The sequence below is a fragment of the Haemorhous mexicanus genome, chromosome 2 (genome assembly GCF_027477595.1).
Source record: "Haemorhous mexicanus isolate bHaeMex1 chromosome 2, bHaeMex1.pri, whole genome shotgun sequence".
Lineage (NCBI taxonomy): Eukaryota > Metazoa > Chordata > Aves > Passeriformes > Fringillidae > Haemorhous > Haemorhous mexicanus.
In genome coordinates, this window is record NC_082342.1 from 32541522 (window position 1) to 32567334 (window position 25813).

Here is a 25813-nt window from a genome sequence, read left to right on the forward strand (position 1 = left end):
GTTGGTATTGTCAGTCTGGCTAGAGCACTTTGGAGATCCAAAGAGTAGTAAGCAGAGCTTTTATAATGTGATATTTTTACTAGTGTTTTCATCTCTAGTTTAGTCTGATCTTCATCTTGTCTTGTAGAGTGCAGAGTTTCGTGAATTCCTTCTGGTCAAGCTCATCAACGCCGAGTACAGCTGCTATCGAGCTGAGAAATTTGCAAAATTAGAGGTGGGTCTGTTACCAACCTGCTTCAATTAAAAATAATACTTATATATATATAATAAATATATTATTATCAGATAAAGAAAATAAAGTAAAATTTCTGACTTCTAGTTTTGTGCTGCTTAAGAAAGGAAGATGAAATGTGATTTTATACTCAGTTATGGGACATTTTCTTCATATTTCTTAGCAGGTGTGATAGAATATGAACAGGTACACTTTAATATAAAAATCTAATCCTCGAGTAAGGATGGGAATGTTTTGCATATATTTTGCTGGAGGAAGTTCTGTATTAGCTGAAATTCAGTATGATGCTAGAGGCTGCATGCTGATATCACTGATTTTTGGTTTAACGTACCAAAATTCTGTTCCAGACTCTGCTGTTGCCTCCTCTAGAAAGAAACATTTCTCTGTTTCATCAGCTGTTAAGAAGTGTCCTTTATGACTTGCTTTAGACAGAGCTTGAAGGGGCTGGGTGTTACTGCAATATATTCTGTAACTATGCTGTTAAAACACTTCCTACTGCTTAAAGTGATTTTCATGGAGTTTTGTTGTTGTCATTGTTGGTCTTTTGGGGTTTTTTGTTTGCTTTTTGGGTTTTTTTTTTAAGGAGGATGTGAGACATTTTAAAAACAGGAAAAAAAATCTCTCTGCTCCCAATAAAACCTGTTCTGATTCCCAATGTTGATGCAGGAAAGAACACGGAGCGCCCTCTTGGAGAGCCTTTTTGAGGAGCTGCAGCTTCGCAGCCGCAGCATGATGGGATTGCCTGTAGGGGAGGATGACAAGATAGAGAATGGCAGTGGGGGCTTCCTCGAGAACTTCAAGGTGAGCCTTTCTACAAACCTACAGTGTGGTCTAGAATTCCATACTGGCCCTTAGAAGCCAAACTCTTTATGCTTTGTGCTGGTGTCAAGTGTCAGATGTGATTTTATTCCATGGCTTACAGAGGAAGGAGTCAGTGTTTGCAAGAGGAATTGTAATAACTAGGAGCAAGGGGCTTTCAGAACCTAAGAAGGAACCTCTTTCAATTCATTTTCATTATAACTGAAAGAATTGCAGGAGCCACTGCAAAAGTTTCCTACTTATCTCTGAATGAACTGTCTAGAAAAACTGGTGCTTTCCTTACCCTCTAAAAGCCAGAGTTAATTTACCTTTTTTCAGTGTAGATGGCATGTTAGGGGGGGTTTTATTGTTGATTTTTTACAATAAACCAGGTGACAGAACTTTATTTTAGTGATAAAGATAATTGATATGAGAAAGCAAAGGTTTTGTATGAATGGGCAAACTGAGTTTTGAACTGGTAATACAGAGAGAATCTTCATTGCTTTCCCATTCTATCTACTTGCCCTTTTCCACTTAATGTGGGAAGTTTCTTGCCACTTCTTTTCTATAATAAGTTATCTCTCTGGAAAGAGAGATGTGTTATAAACAGCATTTCTTCAGATGACTTTATGGCTTTATATGGTGGGTCAATTAGAGTTACTAAGGTCTGTAAAACTAACCTGCTCACAAATAGATTTGGTAGCTGTGTGTGTAGCTTTGGTCAGCTCTGGGATGCTTTGGTGAGGTTTTTGTTTTTTACATACAAACCGCCTTTGCTGCTAACCACGAGTTTTAACCCATCCATGTTTTACACTAATTCTCCCAAAATGTCCTTTTATGACTTCTGGCAGGTGCTGGGATTTGCACATCGTGTACACAGATGACATTTGTAAAAGGCTGGAAAAGGCTGAGCTAAGTCAGAAAATGGCTTTTTTAAATGCTGCAGATTTTGATATGGCTGCTTTCCCATTGAAACCAAAACTCAGGTTCATATGAGACTGAACCTTACAGCCTTGAACAGGAGTTTGATTTGTGTTTTATAGCCTGTACTGGATAGGACTGCTCCAGGTGATGCTGTTTAATCCAGTATGCTGGGATACTGGTAGGAAACCTCTATTCATTGCAATAGGAGAAGGGAAATGAAACTAGAGAATATACTTGATGAAGAGCTCTTCCCAGAGCTCCATGAATCAGATAGGACCAATCTAAGGTGCTGCCTTCTAGGACTTAGGATCTGTGTGGATCTGGTGTCAGTCTGTCACAACTTCCCACTCAATCTGTGGTGCTTCTCACACTACCCTACTGTGTGCATGTCTATATGTGTATATCTGTGTTTGTCTGTTTCCCTGCCTCCCTCCTGTTCAGCGGGTGATCAGAGGCCGCAGCCAGAGCCTGGATACCATGGGGATATCCATGAGAAAGCAGCAGCCAGCCACCCTGCCCAGCCGCCCAGCTACAGCTGGCCTTGCCCTCAGCCAGAGTGTCGCCGAGGGCCCTAAGGCCATTGCTGCGGTAAGGTGTTCGGGTGGGCTGTAAGAAGAGAACCCGGCATACCTTTGTAACCACTCATACATTTCCTTTCCCTGTTAGTTTGTCCTCTTGTCCCACAGTGAATCTTTTCGTTGTATCATCCCATTTCACAAGTGGTGACAGCATGTGTTGCAGTCTGTTTTGTCTGTGCCCATCTCTAGCCCCAGTTCATGTGTAAACTAGAGCTGAGATTGATGCAGACTGGGAGAAGAAAGCCAAACACTATTCTACATCAGACATCTATCTCTGATATCCTGGATTAGATCCTGTATGGTGCCATGTGTTAAAAAATACATGCACCGTGGTTTGGCTGGAATGGTACTGTATTGTCATATGGCAAGACCTGAGAACATAAGGACACTAGAACTGTTTCATTTTCTTTGATTTCACCAATCTGACTATTTTCTGTAATATAAACAGGTGCACAAGATATTCAAGGTGCTGTTTTGCTTAAAAAGAATTTGCATGTTGGGAACAAACAGCAGAATTAATAAAGTTTGGGGTGAGAAAAAGAATGAATATTTCTAGTCACTATCAAAGCCTTTCTTATTTGATAGGTATACTAAATATATGTGACCAATGAATTAAAAATCTATCACAGATCTTTCCAGAAAAGGATCCATCAGTTTCTGATACTGAAAATATGGTTACCTTGGCCAAAGTGCATCCAGCTGGTTGTGGTCTCTGCACTAGTGATGTCAATACAGGCAAACTACAAAAAACCCCATCTCTGAGTAAGCCAAGAAGGTGCCCTTCAGTGTGAAGTTTTCTTGGTGACACTTTACTTGGTTGTATGCATTCTTTATGTCAATGCAACGAAGTCACAGCGTACTAATAACTCGGGTTTGCTGCCTCCTTTTCTCCTTTAACTTCTGGTTTTCTTTGTCTTTCTGGTTCTGCCTCTCCTCTCACCATATGGGGATACCTCCCTTCCCAAGCCTGTTTCTCTGTGTTCTGGCTCTGTTTTGCCTTTGTTTCTTTATAACTCCGTCCCTTTCTCACACCACCTTTGTAAGCCCTGGCTGCTCTTGCTCGCTGACAGAAAGTAGTCCTTGCACAGGTGGAGCCGAGCTCTTGTATTGCGGTAAAGGAGAGGATCTGGACCCACATTGCAAACTCTTCTCCTGTGCTTTCAGCTCTCCACAGCTTTTCCTGTCTTGTTCCTCTCCCTTCTGTCATGCTTTCCTTTTTTCTAGTCTTTTGCCTTGCCTGGTAGGAGCCCATCACGTACTCGAGCCAGCCGCTTCCACGGGCGACGGAGTAGTGCCATTGGCATTGAAAACATACAGGAGGAAAAGAGGTATGAGCTGTGGGGAGACGAGACAAAGAGGGTAAAAAAACCAAGAGGAGATGGGAAAAGGAGCATAGAAAGGCACATATAGGCAGAGGGGGAACCATCAGGAATGAGAACTAAAATGGAAATTGTTGGAATGGGAAGAAAAGGGACTGATTATTGACTGATGGAGAAATGGACAAATAACAGAAACAGACAAAATTAAAAGAGGGTGTTTGGAATTGGAGAAATTCAGTATTTGAGGAAGAATGGAGGAAATGGGTGGAGGAACATTATAAGATCACTCTTAAATATTGTGCAGTGTTATCCAGGACTCTTGAGTTTCCTGCTCTTCACTGACCACTTTTAGAAGCGAGTCAGATAAAAGGCTGGTATTTGGGAAGGGTATGCTTGATTGTTTGTTTGTTTTCATGTTAAAATATTCAAATAGGCAAAACTTCTGGTAACTTACAGGATTTATTATAAAAAGCTTTAAGTCCAGATGACTAGTGTTTAAGTTAGATCATCTCAGAAATAATTATAATTAATGGATAATATGCTGCTTTAAGGAGTGATTTGGCATATTTGACAGAATTATAACCATTCAAAAGTTGTCTACTGGTCACGATAGATTATTTAGTTAAATTATACATTTCTCTCAGCTCTAGCTGAGACATCTTTTTAAGATTATACAGTCTCAAAAGTCACATGATTGCTCTGCATCTAAAATGCAGTTTTCCCAGTTGCAAAAATTCCAGGAAACAGCTTAAAGACTGGGTGCAAAAGGGGGAAAATCATCTCTAAAGTGGAAACTAGTTATTTTAGGAGGAAATGACTGCATTTTCCCTTCTTTCTTAATGAGGTGCCTATGACCTAATCTAAATAAAAATAGAACTTTTGAGAAAAATTAAATCTTCGGAGACAACTGCCCTGTAGTAGTCTAAACTACCACAGTAGCCACAGCTTTTCACTACTTTAAATACTTTTGTACCTTAGGCAGCTGTGTCCTTCAGTCCATTACTTTGTGTACAACAACTGTTTCTATCCCCTTGAAGGATCTGTAAAACTTTCTTACTACAGGGAAAACCCCTAGATTTATTTTCTTTTTTTTTTTTTCCCCTGCTCTTTGCTTGGAGGGATCTGATGAATTAATTGGCTTATTTAGCTTTCCTTTTGCTTTCTTGTAAACTTAGATGTGAGGAACAGGAAGCCTTAATTTGTATTTTTGAAAAGACTTTTTGGGTCATTCTTGAAGGTGCAGTTTCACTAGCAACTGCTTTAACAGTTCATTGTTATTGAAAGCAGATGTGATACTTCCCTTCTGTCCCTTTCATCTACCCGATCGTGACTATTCCTTGTGGTGATTGCTCAGATCCCCAGTGGCCCTTCCGTGGAACTGATTCAGCCCATTAATCAAATAGAAAAAGTATCAACTTTCTTTCACTGGATTAATTGTCTGCCAGGTTCTGCCATGAACTGGCTCGTGGAGAAGTCTGATGGGTACCAGGATTGGTGAAAAGTGCACTCAGCAAGAATGAAGGAGGCTGGAGCATACTCTCTTTCTGGGAACAGTGAGCTCAAAGTGTCACATGTGACTTCTCCCTGAAGCCGTAATTTAATGATATGCAGGCTCTCCTGACAGAGCTGACCCAGTCCATCCCCCTTGTTAGTTTGTTGTAGGAGTTTCAGGGTTGTTTTAATTTTAGAGTTACTTTTTGTCAGGGTATTTTCCAGTCTCACAAACAATTGTATTAGCATAAGTGAGGGTATCAGAAACTGTGATGTGAGCGGCACAGGTAGGGTCAACTGACCAAGAGAGCAGAGGGAGAGCTTTGTGACAAACTCCACCACTGAAGCCCTAAGAAATCCCCCAAAATCTCTTTGTTTTCCTTTTTTTTATTAAATGTACCTCTCATTTCAGTTACTCACACAGACAGCTTTCTTCAGTGGTATCTTGACAAGTCCTAGTAGCAATTACACTTTTGTAACCATCATATTTACACTCTCTATTAAATCCTGTAGCTTCTTAAGACCAGTGGAATGGGGAGGATAGATGAAAAAGTTAAAAAAAAAGGTGAATACTGAAATTAATTCGGTCTTTATATCAATTCAAAAGGAGCTTAAAATTGGCCATTTCCAGATGTCAGATGTCACGTCTAAGGAGTCTGCCCTTTTCAGCACAACTGTGTTTGCTTCCCTTTTACATGTATACAGGAGATACAGCTTTCTACTGTGTCTTGTTTGGGAGTGTTAGAATAGATGGTAGTTAACTCTGGCCCTGGGGTATAGCTGGTTTCTCATTTCTCCCAGCAGAGACACCACAGAGAGAATACAAAGGGTGTTGGACAGTCCAGGAACTTTCTTTGACCTGAAGTCTGATGGATCATCTAGTCCCAGCTCTCCAGAGTTCCCTAGCAGGAAGAGCAAGTGAGTTGAAAATAAATTTTAGTATTTGAAAGATGCTCACTGTCTCTGGTATTGGCTTAAGTGTGGTGCATGTCTTGCTCTGTTGGAGGCTTTACTGAGATTGTCCACATCAGGCATTGTAGCATCTCCAAAGTTGGATGTCTGGCTGTGGCACAGTAATTCAGAGCCTGTCAGGAACTTGGCTTTCTTAAACAGACCATGATGAAAGATTGGACCACTTGATTTTGGTTATATCTTTACTGTAATGTGAGCTTGCATCCAACAGGATACACAAAATCCTAGCTGTCCAGTTATCCATGTTTACTCATGTGTATGTTTCCTCTGTAGTTTGCTCTGGAGTGATTTTGGAGCTTCATGGAGAAGCTTGGACAAGGGTATGTTGGGATGTTGGGTTGTACTCAAGTTCTGCCCCTTTAAGCAGGATTCATGCCGCCGCTCCCGACCAGCGTGAACTAACCTGTCTCCAGTCTTCCCAAAGTGTTACAGCAGGATTCCAGCACGGTCCCATGTGTTGCACCTATGTTTCATTGCTAAAGCATGCCATACCACACCCAGTGGTATGTGCAAAACACTTCATGCAGTAGTCTGCAAGTTAGTTCTCCAGTTTCTGGTTGTCAAAAACTGGAAAAATGCAATTTCCTGGTAGTGGAGCTTTGCTGCTGCTAAGCTGTATTATACTGGGATGTGATCCTACCTAGAACACTTCAGGAGAACAGCCATTTACATTTCAAAGACCCCAGAACAGCCTGTCTTTAAATCAAAGGCTGTAGCTGACTTTCTGGAACATTTTACCACACCTAATTTTTTCAGGAGAGCTTGGATGAGACCTGTGGCAAGAAAGGTAGCAAGTACTTTGTATTAGGGCATTTCCCTTTCTCAGGACTGTGGAGATTCTTAAAAAAAATTCAGGAGGTGCCCTAGGACCAGGCATCTATGGTTATAGTTGCTTCAGGTGCCAAATTTGACAAGGAAGGGCTGCCCTTCCAACTACACCCAATGCTCCCTAAGAATTACAAGCTGGTGACTATCTGCAGTAGTTCAGCTACCCAGTTGTGTGCTGTAGGACTGCTCAGAATTTTGTCACAGCCAAGGTGCAGTGTTCTATTTTTTGTGTGTGTACTAGTTTTTGGGTTGGATGAGTGCCCAGAATTTTGGTGTGGAGGAGGATGGGAACACATCTAGGAGATACAGACCATTTAAGGTGCTAGCTCTGGCAGCTAAGGACTAGAGGGAATGCAGGATCTAGAACTGCTGATTAGTCAGCACCCCCCATCTTCCAGCATTACCAAATCATTCCACCTTCCCTTCCTCATCCTGCCTGGGGCCTTGTTAGTGAACGAGAAGTTCCTGACAGGCATGTGTGAGGGACTCTTGCTCTGATTAGATAGCTGATTACCTTGCATAATCACCAAGAATTCTGCTTCCCCCACTTCCCAATCCCCATTCTCCATCAGCTGAGGAGGTGAGCCAGCTGCAATGGCTGTTTCAAGTTGGTATCCACATGCTTTCAGAGAGCAAACATAGCATGGGATTTTACTAACAATACTTGCATGAATATTGTTTATGCGCATTAGGCATGACCTGTATGATTTGTCAGTTTGTCTAGTTCTGTTCCCAGGATTCTTTTTCCAGTCATGGACTCAAAACCACTTAGGATCACCAGAAAAAAAGAAGTATTTTCATATCTGTGGTGGTTTAGCCCATTCCTGGACAGTTCATTTACAAGGTGGGATGCAGCATGGAGTTTTGCACAAATAGTGATTAGTCAGAGTTAGAGTTGTGATCTCAGAGTTAAGGACTAGCCCATGTGCAGCCATACTTTTTGCATGACATTGAGGACAGGGAATTAAGAACATGTAATTCCACCATGTAAAGCACACCATTTTCAGCAAGACAGTATTAGCACAATATTGCAGGAGAAGGCTGGGAGTGTAAAGTCTGTCTTGGAGACAGTTTATTGGCATTCTGCTGAAATAGCCTACCTGGTGTTCATCAGCTGTGAAACCAGGATCAAGATATAGGCATACTTCCAATGCAGAAGAGTTCTGCCTCATTCTAGAATAATTTATGTCGTCCCTGTTAGATAACAGAATGGACTGTCCCTGGGAGTATGTCGTCAGTCTATTCCTGGTTCTCTCCGTAGAGTCACAAGAAATTTCTGTTACCTCAGAAATGTCCAGCATGATGCTACTGGTCTTACATAATCATTTCAGATTCAAAACTTGGAATGATCGACCTCTTCACCCGTGTTCTACTAAAAGCAACCTGGAAATAAATGCAAAGGGAACCCATAAGTAAGAGATTAATATTTAACAGTAGAGGCAAAGCAGCACACTGCTGAGTTTAACAGATGTTTATACAGTGATCAGCCAGCAATCCATGAAACTTCATTGTTCACTTGAGCTAATGGTGTCTTCTCTCCCACATACAGGGAAAATTGTCCTTAGTTTTTCTGCTTTACTGTCCAGGTAGCCTTCCAAATAATCCTTCTTCTCAAGGGACAGACTCAAAAGAATGAACCCAGCCTATGTAACCAGGTAGTAGAACTCCTGAGGATCAGACGACACTCTGGGTTGCATCTGAAAAATCGAGCACTGTACTGTGTATGTCCATATCCTAGGAAAAGTACATGGGTTTTTTGTATGTGTGTTTTCCCTCCTCAGACACATCTGAGTGGGGACATCAAGCCAATCAGGAGTGGACCGGATGCTACTCAGTCATTGGGTACCTCACTGAAGACACTGGCAAGACTTTTGGGGTGAAATCAGAGTCCTGGCTAAGAGGAGCATGAACGTACTTAGAGGACCTCAAGGACTGTGGAGAGACCGAGTGGCACCAAGTAACGCTCCACTGGCAGTTCCTGGAGCAGGAATTCTGTGAGAGGGAGATGGACAGATAGCTCCTGTTGGAGCATTCTGGCTCTGTGCCCTTCCCATTGCCAAATCAGCAGCCACTGAACCAACCTCTACTAGTGATGGGGAATGGAGGCCACCTTGAGTGCGACCCCTTCTCTTCCCTTCCTCTCCCCTCAGATGAGTGAGAATAGTTTGGCCTGCAGAATGCAAGAGCAGAAGACAACTCCACCTCTGTCTCTAGTGCCTTGACACAGGTCAAGAAATGCAGTGCAGAGAACAAGGATGGAGAAACCTGCTGAGGAAGGGTGCTGAGAAGGAGATACTTTGTGGAAATCTAGATCCCACTTCACTTAGATTCATGTTATTGATTTGCTGTGCTAAGGGAGAAGCATGTTGGCCTTCATTTCCTCCAAAATATATTTCCTAATCTCTTGAGGAAATATCTTTGGCCTTTATTGGCCCTGTCTTCACTGTTCTCCTTGTTGCATGCTGGCATGTAATATGCCTGGGACTTTAGGTTTCACAACTGCTTGTAGGTCAAGACTGGCCACATTTTGCAGTGTTTCTGAAGGAATAAATATATTTAGTATCTTAAAGGTGTTGTATCTTTCTTGCCTCTCTTAACTGTTTTTTTTTTTTTGTTTGTTTCTTAACATTTTTAAGCTCTTTGTCTCTCTCTTACTAGCTGGTTTCTTATGCAGACAATAAGTATTTAACCATAAATTTGTGGCTTACATGCACAGTGCATCTTCTGCTATGTAAGAGTGTCAGCCTCATGACTTGCTGTATCTGCTGAATGACTCTAAGCAGTGGACCCCAAATTCTCAGCTGGGAAGAGCTGACCTTAAGGGTCTTCTTTGATAGATCTGAAACATGCACCAGGCTACCTCAATGTCTGTTCCATTAGATAGAGTTGTGGTAAAGGGATCCAATACAGTTTGCTTTGAGTGTCCCCTTTGGGAGCTAAATTTTAGTGGGGACAGACCTATAGGAGTCAGTTTATTGGCAGCTGGGCACATGGAAAATCACCAGGATGGGAATCCTGACCTAGGTGTGTTCCTGTCTGTAAGCAGAAGGAAGGCTCTGACTTGTCTGTGCAAGAGCTTGGCACTTGATCCTACATAGTTTTACACTGAGACATCCTGCAATAGTACAGATCTCAGTAATTTGTTCCTACCTCCCCATTGCTTCCTCAAACTTTCTTAGTTAACTATTCTGTAATACTGATTGATGTGTGTCTGCTTTCCTGCTTTTTCCTGTTACACCTGTACAGAAAACAGCAGGAACAATTTATAAGCTCTATGACATGAAAAGAATGCTTTTTATGGTCCCCTTGTTCTGCCTGGAATTTCACATAAGACAAAACACGACAGCCTGAGAGCGGCTGTGGGAATGGGTGGTCTAGACTGGACTGCACCTGCTCTTTATACTCAGTTTAACAACTCTTCATTCTGTGTTCAGGCTCTTAAAATCTCTGATCTCCACAGTAGAGCATCTGTTGATTTTAATGAATGTCTTGATGTATTTAATACTTAAATGCAGGTGGTTTGAGTCACTCCACTTTATTACACTTAGGTCTGTGACTTAAAAATTCCTTCAGACTTGTCCTTTCATACAGTTGTCTAGGATGGAGACAGAGAATTGGTGTTTCTCCTAAGTGATGGAGCAACTAGAAATTAAGGTATGCATGCCAGTTCACCTGAATTCTGTTCCTAGGTGGAAAAACTATCTGTGGATGAATAATCTTTCTGTTTCTGACTGCTACATAATAAAGTTGTGCCTGAAGAAGTTAAGCCTGTGTGTAACAATAAACATGATGATGTCGAATGCTTGCATTTCACAGAATGCTCAGGAGTCAGACTTCAGGATACTGTGTGATGCAGCCACTCTCACGTTCATCATCCAGTGTAAGCAGTTGTTGTAGTGGATTGAGGGAAAATGGAACATCTGAGGAAGAGGAGAATGACAGGGTGGGTGTATGATCTCTAACGAACAGAGGATACCCTCCCTGATTTTACCAGGTGCATGATTAAAACACGTCTTCTTTGCCCTCTCCAGGAGCTGACGTGCTCACTTAAGGGCCCTCCAAAACAGGATTCAATGGTTCAGAGTATGTGGCTGGATGACAGTGACTGCACACCCAGTACTTCTAGCTCACCAGGTAAAAAAGAAAGAAAAATAAAAAAAACCCTCTACGCTTCTAGAAGCGTATGAGAGGTTGAGCCAAATCTTTTGTATGCTGTACTTAATATTTTGGAAGCACAGGTAGATGATAGCCCACGAGAATGGGGAGAGCAGCTGCCATGCAAAGTTTAATTGGCAAAGAATGCTTCAAAGCCATGAATAAATATGCTGTACATACTGCAAAAGAAGTTACATTAGACTGAAAAGAATTAAAGTGTTCATGTTTTTTCTGTGGAGAGCTATGGTTGCATTTCTGAATGCAGTTCCTGTATAAACTAGATAGTTTGGATATGGGATTATAGGAACTGATTCCTGAACAAAGCAGTATGCTCCTGAGAAGGTGGGTAATCAGGAAGCTAACCTGCACTGAGAGTTTTTTGACAAGGTTGGGCTCTTAGTCTAGTACTTGATTAAAGCTGACATAGGTGATTAAACTCAGCTTGGATTCATTCACTGTGCAGAGATGATTACAGTCCTTAGAAGTTCTCTTCAGTCCCGTAGCAGGGACACCTGTTGTGTTTCCTGCTGTGGAGCTGGATCACCTGCCCTGATCTCAGACCCTGTTTGCAGTTGCATTTCACTTTTGTTAAAATGAACTGGTTTGGATTGAAGCATTTCTTGTTGAGCATCAGCCTTAAGCTAAAATTAGGGAAAGTGTAAATCAGTTTCAGTCTGTTTCTGACAATGAGGCTGTAAAGAATGAGGCTGGGAAAGTATGAGTGAAAAGACTAAGCTTTTGAGTTTGGGAAGTCATTAGGAACTGTGAAAGGCAAAACATTTAACATTTGTTGCTGGAAGACTGGAATAGGAGCATATTGAGGTGGTAAGAGATACTAGGATTTATTGTTTGGCAAGGAAGAGAGCTGGTTGGATTGAACCCTGAAATCTTTATAGGATTTGTGTGAAAAAGAATTGTTTGTAAAGATTACAAGGGTCAGAAAGGTGGAGTCACCTTACTTGGAGGATAGAGTTAGGTCTCATTCCGCATAGCTGCCGTATAGGAGATATCAAGAGTGGCCATCAAACAGATCCCTGCATAAAATTGTCTGTATCTTAGCAACAGCATTGAAGATGTGATACTGTCAGATATTCTGCAGAGATCTCTGTTCTGTCAGATATTCCTCTTTGGTTGTGGATACTGGAGGCAGGGATGCTTGCCATTGGCCTCTTCTGCTCTTCACAGATAGTTTCTCTGTCTGCTGACTCTTTATTATCTTACAGTATATAAATCATTAATATGCATCACTGAGAATAATCATTGCAGAGAATGCAGTGTAAAGTTCAATGTAATTTTTAGGTTTTACAACCGTGGGGAGAGAGAGCAGTATCCTGATGGTTTAATTTTGCCCTTTATTAAGTTTTCCAGTAAGTATTCAGCCACAGTTAATGCACTGTGTAAAATCAGACCAAAAGGATTTTTTTTTAATGGAGAAACCTAAGACAAGCCCACTGTGAGTCTAGATCCTACACTGAATAAATCCAGCATTCCTGACCCATGTACGCATTCTTGGCTTCTCCAATTTGCCTTTCAGACTGAGAGGGCAAAGTTACAGGGAAAAAAAAATGTCAACAGTCTGTGGTCATTATGCTCCCAGATCATGACACAGAGAACTGCCTTTGCCAAAATATTTTCTGAGTTGGCTTTAAAGTACCAACATGTCTCGTGCCAGTGCATGTCACATGAGGCAGAGGTGACTTTCTCTCTAGCCTCAAGGGCAGGATAAAAATTCAGCTATAACTCTCCTTAACAGTTAGACACTACCAGTTGTGTTAGGTATATTTTTATTTAGTTACTTGGCCTGTTAGTCACTTCCTACAAAAAACATACATAATTTTTAAATTTTAGCATGGTGGAACTGGGATATATACAAAATTGAGAAGAACCCTCATATTGTAAATTCATGTTGTTTAAAATCACAGTTTAGCAGCATTTGGCAGTTTTGTTTTTAAGTCTCAGTTTTAAATTACATAATGGCACTGGGAAAGGGGATAGTCTACCTTAGAAAAAATACTGAAACAATAGTTGCATCTTATCTGTTTCCTAGAAAATACTGCTGTGATCACCCAGTGTTCCTGGGAAAAGTGTCTGAAGTTACCATTTTAGCAGGAATCCCTCATTAGCTTTCTTCACTTGACTGACTGAATGGTGGTTTGATATGCCACCAGAGGTATTCACTTGCCCATTCTAACCCCTTAGCACATTCCACACTAATCTCTTTAATTCAAACTCTTTCCATTTTCAAAGATTTACTATTTTATAATACAGATTTGTGTTGTGATGCATCTATGCATAAACTCCCATAAACTGTACTGGTTGGAAATTACCTAATTTAGTAATTTTAACCATAGAATGGATAGAATGGAGGATCATCTAGGAATAAATGTAGAATGGTTTAAGAAGGCTGTTATGTTAAAGACATCTTACTCATTTTTTGAGACATGTGTATGGTGAATATAAGCTGATTACAGAAAGCAGAAGAATGCTTTTAATTTGTAAATTTTGCAAGCATTTAATCTCTGGTTTTGCCATGGTGTTGATATGTGATGAGAGGCAAATTCCTTAAACTCTGAGGTCACATGTGGGAATCTCAAGGGAGGGCTCAGAGGGAGAAGGAAGAGAAACACTGTGAGAGCATAAGATTAGAGTCTGCTTCACAAATGTGTATCCTTGAGAATAAGGCATTCAGATTGTCTGGAACCAGTGGCTGATGACTGTTTTTTTAATGAAATTAAAGCAGTCACTTTCCTCATGTTTTGAGCTGGAATGAGAAACATAGGTGAAGGTAACACTAGTCAATTTGGGCATAGGTACACTCCTTTCACTCTTACCTGTGGATGAGCCACAGATCTCTGAAAACTTTGGGGTAAAACCAGCTATGTGTTCAGCTCCTGGGATACCCTCTTGATTATTTTTGTATTGTTCTGTGCTTGGTTCCCTTCTAGGAAGCAGGTTGCTTCCTTCCAGCAGTGTTGCTGGCTCCACTGGAAAAGGAAAAGGCAGCAAAGCAGAGGCTCAGCACCATAATCCAGTAAGTGCTTTAATAAAATGTTTCCTTCTCGCTTGCACAGATAGGGATGGGAGAAAAGAGAGGCTTGATTTAGGAGGCATTGCTTGCTGAGGGTTGAAAGGGCAGTAGGAAGGTGCTTGCAGGGGGAGGTTAAAGCAGTGCCTTGTTCTGCAGGCCTCCATTTTGTGCTGTGTGTGATGTCAGCGCTGGAGCACTGTCTGCTGCACGCAGGGTGAGGAGCACAGGTAATGGACACGGGGGGAGGAGAGCCACGGGCCCCTGGCCGTCCCTGCCTCTCTGAGACAGTGCAGCAAGTGCTGTAGAGCATCTCAGGAGACAGAGTTAGTCCTTCACCTTCCTCCCCAAGTGATCTTCCATGGCCAGCCACTCTGGCCTCTGATTTACCTAAGCGCTCCCTTTCATGGCTGCCTCCTTCCTCTCAGGGAACAGCACTTCCCATTGAGATTCTGTTCTCTACCCTAACCTAGGCAGTTTCTTTCTCTTCTTTGTCTTTGGTTGTTCAATTTCCTTTGCTCAGATTCAACCTACCTTTCTCTGTGCCTAACCTCTACTTTTTATAGTTTCATTACTTTGCAGAACCCCTTTTTGTTGCTCATTTTCTGATGTTGTGCCTCACTGTACACTTGCTTTTTTGCTTTCAGCCTAGCATTGGTGGGACCTAGTTGTCCATGCCAGTTTCTCAGCTTTTCCAGACATAGGAAGTGGGACTTGATTTCCTGGTGAGGGAAAGGGGGAACACAACTTCAGGATTGTTCCCTAGAATTCATAGTCCAGTTTTGTCTGTGTTGTTGAGAGTCTTTTTGCTCAATGTCCCTTTCCTTGCCCAGTATCTTCTCTGGCCTGACAGCTAAACAGCTGCCTTGAAAGTGGTGGGGATGTGAGGCTCTCAGGAGCTAGTTTGGTATGTAGCTGAGTAGAAGAGGATCACCTTTATGGAAGAAAATTCTTCCAGCTATTCCTAAACATTCCTAAATAGCTGGTAGTTCTTATTGTTTCTGTTCAGATCCTCAGTGCTCAAGTTTTATCTGCCCTGCCACCTTGTGGCATTCGGAGCAGTCAGGTGAACAGTTCAGCTCCATGTGGTGGTGGCCACTGGTGGCACAGCAAAACTGAGAGGGGAGCTGATACCCCTGAGGCTGCTTCAGTGTGTGCTACAGCAGAGATCAGAACAGAGCGTGACAGTGCAGCTGCCAGCCACTCTTTACTGGGGTCATCCCCAGAGTTTTTGCCAAGAGCTTGTGCTCACAGCACGGCTCTGTAACACTGGAGCAAGGTTGTCTAAATGAGGGATAGAACTCCCTCAAACTTCTGCTCCCAAACAGCTAAATTTTACTCAGAATAGCTACAGGGTCAGAATTGCAACAATTGCAAACTCACTGATACAAAGGCAAAGGCTGTGGTTTTGCATTTACTGGTGGCTATTACAGGCAATAAGCAATGTATCTCAGTAGTATTCAAGTATGGTTTTAGTACCTAAGGTTTTGAGCATTTAATTTACACTGATTTGAAGTAGGTCAAAGAGCATTTAAGATCCATGTCTTTTGGTCCATCTGCCAAATCAACAACATTCTTCCACAAAGGCTGGTTATTTTTCAGTTGATGTGGTTCAAAGTTTCCCAAGACCCAGCCTTTCACTGTCAGATTATTTCCAGATGTTCTTTGAATTCTCACCAGCTCCTTACTAGAGTTCATTATTTCCACAAGAGGGCATTTTACCCACTCCTGAGACAGCACTACTGGCTTAAAGTGATGTTTTAGTTATTCCATTTTATCATACCCTCTGAATCAGTTTGATAGCACAGACTGGAGACTAGCAAGTTTCAGGGGAGAAATGGTAAAAAAATTTCTGTAACATGGCTTCAAGGGACTCAAAGAAACCTGTGGCACCCACATCCATGGTAACCTCCTTGTCATTGTAACTCCTCTTATCTCTCACAAAATTTTCCTTAAGTTCCAGGCTGGATTTGCCCAAAGACTAATGGGTGCACTGGTAAAAAGGAGGAAGGACTCCTCCAATCCTAGGGTATTTCCTGAAGAGCTGAAAGAAGTAAAAATTGTGGATGGGGGAACAAATGATACCCCCACAACACTTAGAGCTGTAAGAACATGAAGGATACAGATTTTTTTTCTGATGCTTTCTTCTAGGATTTGCTGTTCAAGTGAAAATACGTGAATGTGCTTTACCCTAAAGTTCAGAAAAAGACAAAAAAGGGAATTCCAGCTGCTGATGTTTCATTCAGTGATGCATCAGAGAGTGTGAAATTGTAAAATCAAACTTCATATAAATCAAATTTCTGTGTGTCATTCCAATTCAGCCATTACAGGGCCAAGCTCAAACTATTTCCATGTGAAATTTCTTATTTTAATTGTTTGCATACCTTTCCCTCTGCAGACTACACGCTTGGAATTCCCTCACAGCCATATCCAAATCACTTTTGGATAGGAAGCAATTAGGGCATCCTTGAGGAAGCAAAACAGAGTCTACTTCAGCTACCAGCTGAACCTTCAGTGGTGTTCACAACCATCCTCCAAAGACATTCCTGCAAAACTTGCATTAGTTAAACCCCCCCCAAAGATTTGGGGTTGGTGCCCACGAATGCACATGTGTGGTGGTTTCCTCAAATATCAGTCACTGCAGAGCCAGGTGTGTCAAATATTGTCCAAGATGGGGACAGTTCCTTTTAAAATACTTGATTCATTCCCTAGACTCTTCTTTGGGCTTGAATTGTGTCCTTCCCAGCTGCCATGATGCAAAGTAAAAGGAAGCATTAATATCTTAGCCTGTGCTTCTTATGTCTATGTAGTACACTGGACTTAAAATAAAAGGACAATGTGGCCAGCTTCTCTTAGGTTTCATGTGTGTGTGTCTGTGTATGTTTATAAAGGACGAGCAGGAAGACATAAGAAACCCAGAGATTGCAGCCCAGTAACTATGTAATCCTCATGCTTTTAGGGTAAAGGAAAGAAAATCATCCAGGGAAGAATGTTCACTCTGCAAGAAGTTAAATCTTTAATGTTAATCTTTGATCTGTTGAAAGAAGGAAGCACATTTGTATTGGTAAACACCAGGCTGTAATACTGGCAAACCTTGATATTTTTCAAAATTAGAGATAAGACCAAGCAGTAAAGTTAACTGTTGGATGAGAAAGCCATCTCTCCACAAAACTGAATACATTCAGATAACTGTTGAAGATTGACATATATATTTTCCTTCCTATATACTTCCCCGGGAGTTTTCACAGCTTGGGGCTTGGAACTGGTCCCAGCCATTTTTCACCTGCCAAGACAAACCAGCACAGAAGAGATATGTTAAAATGTAATCCATACAAGTAATTGGCCAGTCATTTTTCTGCAGCAGGATTATTGTTCCTACTCTGGTGAAGGGTAGCTACTGGTGATGGAATACAGATTTATATCTTGTTTGGTGTGCTACAGCCTGCTCCATAAATCTTTCACTGTCTAGTCACAATTGACACTGTACAGAAGAATTATTTTCCTCCATTACAGATGAGACGTTCTTCAGGTCAGGGAGAAATCAGTTCTTTTTAGGACTTGTTTTGGGGGGGGCTCTGGGGGTTAAAAAAAACAAAAAAAAGGGTGCAAGGCTGCAGAGTCAGAGAATCAAAAAGAAAATCTGATTAAGTCCTTGGAGTTGAGACTAGAAACCAGGCCACAACATTTCAGTCAGTATTAGTGACTGCTGTAGTGGGTGTTTGGTACTCTTCTTCCTCACTCTCATGTTCATCAAGAATATTTTATAGAATGAGAAACTCATCCAGAAGACAAAAAGACAAAAAAAACCTCAAAAATTTTCCCTTCTGCTTAAGCCCATGACTAATACTAATTTGCATTAACTAATACTTTCTGCTGAATGTTTACCACAAATGCATCAGCCAATTATGTGCATAACTCTTTCTAGAGATACTCTCTCAAGTGCCAGATCTTGAGATGAATAGTCAAATGCCCTCTAACTCATAAAAACAGGTGACTTTAGTTTTACTATTTATCACAACCTACTTCAACCTCTTAAAGAATTTAAAGTGTGTATTCTGTTAATAGAAAAATGAAAAGAAAGATGGTCAACATATGAACAACCTGAACAGCTGTGTAGGCAGACACAAGTTATGGACTGGGGAGCTGTAATAATGTGCTTTTACTAAGAAGGAACAGATATAAAATGAAAATGTTGGAATGACAAAAAAAAAAAAAAAAGAAAAAAGCAGTAGCAGCCATAGTCATAATCTTAGCCAAGGCCTACTGTCCAGTACCAAAACGTTACATTATGAATATTTTGAGAACTAAAGAGTTTCAGTAGTATTTTGAGAATGGTACATGGAGGACAAAGCCTTGAAGCACACCAAGAGGGGATGGAGAATTCAAGTCACTTCTGGTCTGGAAAAGGATCCTTTGGTCATTTTAAGTGTACTGAGACAGATTTCAATTAGCAGTTTCATTCCAGGAGAAGGATAACCAACATTATTTAACATCTGAAAGCCCTTAAGAGTGTTTTACTCAGCTGCATTACGTATTTTGTTCCAAGAGGGTGAAAGCATGAAACCAAAGTGATGAAATGAGGTAGACTCACCTATAACGCTGCCTAGCAGCTCTAAACGATCAGAGCCAAAAAACAGATGAGGTTCCCCATCATAATGTGCCACAACAGCAGGCATCCCAAATGCCTATTGACACCGTGGAGACGAAACAGAGAATGTTATAATGGGAGAATTTCTTACAGTCATATCATCAATCTTCAGGAATAAATCCCAACAACTTTTAATTTTTTTCCTCCCCTTCTTTTTACCTTCTTTGTTCTTAAAGATAAGCCTATTGAAGCCATATGAAGGTAGGTGACTCTCCAGAGCCTGTGTGCCCCTTTTGAAGGAGCGTGAAAAACAACCTGATTAATCCACAGTTCTATTTCAGGTAGGAATAAATGGTATCTCTCAGTACTGGTCCTGTCCTTGCTGTCCAGCTGGAATGAGTGGGTCAGCCTTAGTTTCCCAGATGACAGATAAACTACCAACAACAGTGAGGTGGCTTTCACACACTGGAAGACAATTAGTGCTTTCTAATCATCACCCTCATTGTGCCCTGCTTCCCTGTACTCTTAAGAGGGAAGGAATGCACAGCTGTGAAGCCCAGTGCCATTGGAAGCATCTCACCCCATATTTCAGTGCTTCAGTTGTTGTGTCTTTCAGTCGGTCCTTCACTGGAGGGGATGAAATCATTTCAAGTGCCTTCTGAGAGAGCTCTGCTGAGAGCCCAGCCTGTTGGGCAACCTGTGAAAAGATCATATAATTAAGAATACTCTAAAAGTAAATATTCTAATTCCTACCCTGGTCTAATTAATTTATTCTTCAGGATTACCACCTAAGGTCTATTGACAAAAAAATTTCAAAATACTCTTGAAGCACTACTTGCACAACTGTCTTGCTGCATTCCCAACCTAGTCATCATTTAACAACTCTCATTTACAAAGTACAAGAGGCATTTTAAATCTTCCAAGCCCTAAATTTGCACTTTTTTTCCCAGGAGTTCCTAAACCAAAGAAAAAAAACAAAAGAACCTTTGATACAATGACTCATCAGATAACTTTAAAAAAACCTCAGACTGGTGTTATGAAAAGTAAAATCTGACCGTACAAGCCTACCAAGACAAAAACAGTTCATCTGACAAATGTGGCCACATGGGATCTGTAAGTGACACTGCATGAAAGAAACCAAATCACAGAGGTTTCACGGTGGCTGGTGTTACTGCTGGATCTTTTTCACCTCCCCTGAGCCTCTGCCACACAGGAGTGAGATGAAGTAGCCAAATTTAAGTGTCCAATGTTTACCTGGTAACAATGACTTACAAGTACTCTTTGAATAAAGTATTTCACAAAAAGAGAAAAAAAAAAAAAAATAAATGCAGTATTGCACATGGAGAAGTAATCTTGCACATGTAGGTGTTAATGACTCTTTCAATTACTTTTTGTGTTTAGCACACACATGTTCACGTGCTGTCCCCTACAAACACATCAGGGAAATGAGGAGCTCTTTCGGACTGTGCTTGAACAGGAGGTTAAACAAGTGTACCACTGGACTAGAACAAAAGGCTTGGTAGCCACAGTGTTCAGACTGCAATATTTACACTGTGATGTAGTATCTGGTCCTCACCATTTCAGGGCAGAAAAAGGATTTAAGTGGACTGGGACAGAATTCAGACCACACATTGCTGATACAGCAATGTATGTGAAGCTGCTTTTGATTAAATAAAGAAGTAAAAGAACAAGGAATTATTATCAAGTTTTAAAAGTACCATTTTTCTGACTGATGTGTAAAATAAATCCACCTGTAAAGACTCAGATGATTGGCTGAGACCTCTCAGCCACCTTTGGATGACAAATTTCTAGAAAAGTCTAGTACTTGTGGCAGGAGTGAATGAAGATAGGCACAAGCAGACAAGGGGACACCTCCCTCTCTGCCTTGATGCACAGGGGGGATACTCATCGACTGCCAAACTGTGACTAAATTAGAGATTGTTCTGAGTATGAAGTTTGTGGCCCTGAAGTTCTACATGTCCTTGCTTTATTTAAATAATGATGTGACAGTGTTCTGTACATATTTATGTACTGGGTCTAGCTGGAATGGAGCTACTTTGCTTCACAGCAGCTTCTGTGGTTTTGTGTTTCAGATCTGTGACCAAACAATGCTGATAACATCCTAATTATTTTAGCTATTGATGAATGGTGTTTGCACAGTGTCGAGGCAGTCTCTGGTTCTCACTCTCCCCCCACAGTGAATAAACTGGGGCTTCACCAGAGGCTGGGAGATGACCTGAACTAACCCAAGATACAGACCATGCCATATGCCATGCTCAGCAGTAATTGATGAGGAGGGGGTTTAGGCAGGTTAGCCTTTTCCTTGGGAACTGGCTGAGCATCAATCTACATGTAGGTGGTTCTTTGTTTTCTTTCACTTTGCTTCCACTTTTGCTTATTAAGTAATTTTTTCTCAACCCACAAGTTTTCTGGCTTTCATTCTTCTTTTCCTCTTCCCCTGTCCTCCTGGGCAGTGGGAGGAAGCAAGTAAGCACTTGTATGGTGCTTGGCTGCCTACCAGGGTAAAAGTTTAATTATATCTTTAGATGGGCTATAACTTTAATTATATCTTTAGATATTAAGATCGTTAATTAATTAAATTCTATCTTTAAATTTGATTTAAATTAAATTATATCTTTAAATAATAACTTTAATTATATCCTTCAAATCTTGCTTCTTAAAAAAGCAAAGTGCAAACCTTTGCTGAAATTTTGGTAAAAAAGCTACACTAAGATGAAGCTGAAGTGCAAGGGCTAGGCTTGAGGGGGAACAGCAAGACTGCAAGCTTCAGATTTCAACTAGGGATGTTGGATAGGAGAGACTAGTCATGGACAATGCCTCTCTTTTCTTCATATTCCAAGAACTTATAAAATAATGAGGAGACACCTTCAAGAGAATCTCCTGATATACTACCTTACATGCTATTACAGTTTTCACTGTAATAAACAAAATCGAAACAGCAAAAGAAAATACATCAGGAGTATAATTTCCAGGTATATAAAAGGGCAGTATAGCACTGAGCTTAATAGAAAACCTGACTCCATCACTCTAAGGACAGTCACCCTCCCCAAGTGTTGCATTTCACCTGAACATTTCATATAGCAGCAACGCCTCAATGCATTCTGCAGAAATTATTCATACTTTCATGACTGTTAATAACACAGTATCAACAGGCATCTCATTGTCCAGCCTGGGTATCTTGCCACATGAATTAACCAAAAAAAAGTGTATTCTGGTTCTGAGTGTTATGCAAAACATGACAAGAAAAAAAAAATCCAGAGCTTCAAGAGAATTTGAATCCATTTTTCTTCAAAGTCATCAATAAGAATATCTATCAGAAATGCAGAAGCACAAGAAAAAGGATACACTTACAACCAATATGTTCTCTGGCTGACTGATGTCTTCATGCTGGTAAAAGAATAAAATAAGTAAATCAGTATTTATGAAACAAAAGCTCCTCTCTGGATTTAAAAGCAAGTTTTCTAAGAAAACAAAAATAAGCCCAGTACTTGTTGCTGGAGAAATTACCTCAGAAAAGGTCTTAAGTCACCTAATCTAGGAATGTATTAAAGTGTTTTCTGATATGAACCACTGATCCACTGGTCCAGCCTGCTGGACCCACCTTACATACCTAAAAGAAGGCAAATTAAGCTGATTATAAGCTTGTGGCTTCTGAACCACTATGACCTTAAGTTCCTGCTATGACTTTTCATTAAAAGACATTTTCTTCCTCTTGCTGGAATTCCACATTTGAATGATGTGGGACAGGGAAGGTGACAGAAAGGGTCAAGAAGCTGGCTGCATAAAATACTGACCTGTGACCAAAACCGCATCCAGAACTCCCTAGATAAGGGTTCCAGGTACTGAGGGTTTGTCATGTCAATGGCTGTGATAAAGCGCATGGCCGTCAGGCTGCCTGGATTCGTGGGGAGACAGAGGAACACTCAGACAAGGCCCAGCATCAGAAACAGGTGTGGTCTGCATCACTGCTACCTAAGAAGAGTGTGACCTCCCCTGCAACTGAGAAACCCACAGTCTGTACAGTAAAGCTCATGTTGATCCGCAGTTATCTCCCATGCTAGTATCATTCACGGCTGTACTTCTCCAGAAATTTCTTTCATGGCTATGAACGCACAGACTTCATACTGCTCGCAGGTTCAGGAAAAGGCTGCACACAGGGAATTCATCTTCATCTTTACTGGCAGGGAGAACTGGACCCAGAAGTGCTGGGGATGAGAAATAGCAGCTAAGACTCTTACTTGTGCCCATGATGTGCTGGAAGGCGTCTGGGATCATGCGTAAAGGCACCTGGTAGTACTTTGCCATCCTTTTCATATCCTTCAGCAGGTATTCACCTCGCTTTGGTAACATTGCTGGGGGCTTGTTACCTTTTAGGAAAAAGTTCTCTTGAGATTTCCAGCTGTATTATAATAACACAGAACAAACCAACACTGGACAAATGATGCCTCATATGTACATATACCTAAGGAAGAGTATAATTTAATGGTATCATTTCACTTTGGTTTACTGAAATATACTTGGCTTTTCTAAAGATAATGCTACAATTTAAACATGGTTTATTTCAGTTTCGCACAGATCAAACCTTTAGGATAGCTGAATCAGTTTTAAACCAAGGTACAAATGTCCTCTCAGGGATTTATGTTGATTCAGACGGATGACTTTTAAGCTAGACAACTCCTAATGCATGGGTAAACCAACGTAACGACTTGTTAATTCATGATTTATGCTTTGTAAGTCTTGGTGATCCAATTAAGGCCATAAGTACTGTCTCAAGACATACTTGTATCCTTCCTGCATATTACAAAGTGCAAGTGTTCCACAAATTCATTCTGGTTTAAAATCTTACTCTAGGAAAACACTCCATGTCAAGTTATTATTATTTATTTTATTGTATTTTAGAACAGATGGACTTTGGCACAGACTGTCTGTGTAGCTGCAACGGTATGAAATTCCTTATGACTAATTTCTCAATCGCTTTGGGGCTCCACAGTCCTGTAGTTAATCTGTTACTGGTGCCACAACTTGGTTCAGAGCTGGCTCTGCATGGGCTCTGCACACACCCAGGGCCTGCACACTAAGTGCTCTGCTAGTGAAGAAGGCATCTCCCTGCAGAGCTCATCTCCCTGTACTCCATACCAGTTTGTTGCATTATGCCACCGAGGAAAGCTGGACGGAAGCGCAGGTCAATATTCCAGATGTGCCGGTACCGGCAGAGAGCCTGCAACGTGAAAGAGTAGTGAGGGATTCACAGTCAGAGGTGTATAGAGCTGTGTGCAGCTAAGGCAGTAAATACTACAGATAAATCCTTTCCTATTGTATTAGGGCTAGTCCTAAAGCCTTTCCTGGATGCTGCCAGAGAACTCTGATCTCAGAAAAACTGGGGGGGGGGTCTCTATTCGTGTCACAACTATCCAAGGCTATGCGGCAGTAAGTATGGGAAAGGTCAGGCTCACGTCATGATCAGGACACCTGCACTTTTTAAATACGAAAGCTACCCCCGAAGCAAAATGCTCAGCACTAATTCCTGCACTGCCGTTTGGCTCGGACACGCTTCCCTAGTGTCCCTGGATTTCAACACGCGACGTAGAAGCCCAGGCACCCCTCAGAGGTGAGAGAAAAATTAACTTCGGAGCGCAAAGGGCGCTGCCTGCAGCCAGCCAGCCGAGCTGCCCTTGAGCGGCCCTTCCGAGGGGGAGGCGGCAGCGGGACCGGCCGGGTCCCAGCGCCGCTCCGGCACCGCGGAGACCCGGGAAGAGCCTCCCTCCCTGTGCCACCCCTCACCTCAAACGCCAGCCAGGAGTACGGGGAAATCACATCGTAAAACAGCTCCACGACCGTCCGGCCCATCCTGGCCCCGTGCCGTGCCGCCGCTCCGCAGCGTCCGGCGGCCGCAGCACCGCCCCGGGCAGGGAGGGGCGGCGGCGGCGGCGGCAGCGGGGCGGCCCTTCCGCCGCTGCGGGACGGAGCCGCCCCCGCCGCCCCTCCGGCCCCGGCTCCCCGCGGCTCCCGCTCGCTCGCCCCGCCGTGCGGCTGGCCTCGCTGGCTCTCCGAAGAGTGCGGGCCCGGGAGGAAGAGCAGGGGTGGGATCGCAGGGGGCCGAGAGGGCGCCTGTGCCCTTGCCGTGGCGAGGCTGTGGCGGGAGAGCAGGCTCCCGAGGAGGGCACCCGGGAGCTTGCTCGGCGGGGCAGTCCAGCATGTTTTCCCGGGAGCACGGTGTCCCTGCCGGATCAGCAAGGATTTACGTGCCACTGGCCCTTTTATCCCCCTACCCTCCATTTTCGCCACACTTGTTCCACCTCCATTCACCTAAGCCCTTCCCTTTCTCCACTTTCAGTTCCTCCCCCGCCCATCCCGCAGAAGCGCTGTGCAATCCCAAACCCAGTCTGGCTCTGCCACGGTTCCCTCCCCACCGCAGCAACGCCCTTTAGTCCTGGATGTTATCGGGAGCGTGCTCCTGGATCCCTCCTTTGGCAGTAATCTTGATTTTTTTAGCAAAGCGGCTTTCTGAATTATGAGTAACTTTAACTCAAGAATGAAAAACCTGAACGCCAACAACAGTTTGTGACCCCTCCCTGAAGTCTTTCTTAACCGCTGAGTACTGGACAGCGAGCCAATCGTTAAGAAAAGATTTGGGAGAGAGCTGGGAAACTCAAGTGTGAAGCATATTGGGGGCAAAAAAGAATAAATGAGTGACAGAATACAAATTCTATTTATGACAATTTCTGCAAAGGGGAATTCTGCCTTACGTTTTTCTCAAGGGGTCAAAAAATACTGCAGAGTGTGACTTTAAAGAGTTGCAATAAGTCACTGCCTCAGGCATCCTCTGGGGTCTGTGGATTCCTCTCTTCGGGCCGCTGGAGCCTGTGGATGTGACTGCTGCTT

General features: G+C 42.2%; 2 protein-coding genes across 21 annotated transcripts in view; one reads left to right on the forward strand and one right to left on the reverse strand.

The window, feature by feature from the left end:
- LOC132323262 (rap1 GTPase-activating protein 1-like) overlaps positions 1–17177 on the forward strand; it is a 43689-nt gene extending 26512 nt beyond the window's left edge. For 5 of the 20 annotated variants that reach the window (XM_059838280.1, XM_059838279.1, XM_059838272.1 and 2 more), the window contains 10 exons: positions 128–214; positions 899–1033; positions 2396–2542; positions 3757–3860; positions 6144–6260; positions 10959–11085; positions 11174–11276; positions 14243–14328; positions 14482–14552; positions 16721–17177. In XM_059838280.1, the coding sequence (XP_059694263.1) occupies positions 128–214; positions 899–1033; positions 2396–2542; positions 3757–3860; positions 6144–6260; positions 10959–11085; positions 11174–11276; positions 14243–14328; positions 14482–14505 (930 nt within the window). In that variant the 3' untranslated portion in view covers positions 14506–14552; positions 16721–17177. Of the gene's footprint in view, positions 1–127; positions 215–898; positions 1034–2395; positions 2543–3756; positions 3861–6143; positions 6265–6587; positions 6635–8923; positions 9712–10958; positions 11086–11173; positions 11277–14242; positions 14329–14481; positions 14553–16720 lie in introns of those variants that run through there. The other 15 variants (XM_059838273.1, XM_059838274.1, XM_059838275.1 and 12 more) reach the window with 15 other exon arrangements.
- Positions 17178–17314: 137 nt separating this feature from the next.
- GSTK1 (glutathione S-transferase kappa 1) lies at positions 17315–24850 on the reverse strand. Its single transcript, XM_059838288.1, has 8 exons — positions 24713–24850; positions 24068–24149; positions 23170–23298; positions 22726–22826; positions 22283–22318; positions 19491–19607; positions 18914–19007; positions 17315–17605 (listed from the first exon to the last, which is right to left on the reverse strand). The coding sequence occupies exons 1-8, from the start codon at positions 24776–24778 to the stop codon at positions 17565–17567; spliced, it is 666 nt and encodes a 221-aa protein (XP_059694271.1). The 5' UTR covers positions 24779–24850; the 3' UTR covers positions 17315–17564.
- Between the last annotated feature and the right edge of the window lie 963 nt (positions 24851–25813).

What these genes read in the sequence shown, in the direction of transcription:
- GSTK1 (XM_059838288.1), bottom strand. Translation starts at nt 24,778, where the DNA reads ATGGGCCGGACGGTCGTGGAGCTGTTTTACGATGTGATTTCCCCGTAC. An exon ending in CCAGCACATCATGGGCACAA is followed by an intron (nt 22,827 to 23,169) that starts GTAAGAGTCTTA and finishes CCACGAATCCAG; the next exon opens with GCAGCCTGACGGCCATGCGC. An exon ending in CTGAAGCACTGAAATATGGG is followed by an intron (nt 19,008 to 19,490) that starts GTGAGATGCTTC and finishes CGGTGTCAATAG; the next exon opens with GCATTTGGGATGCCTGCTGT.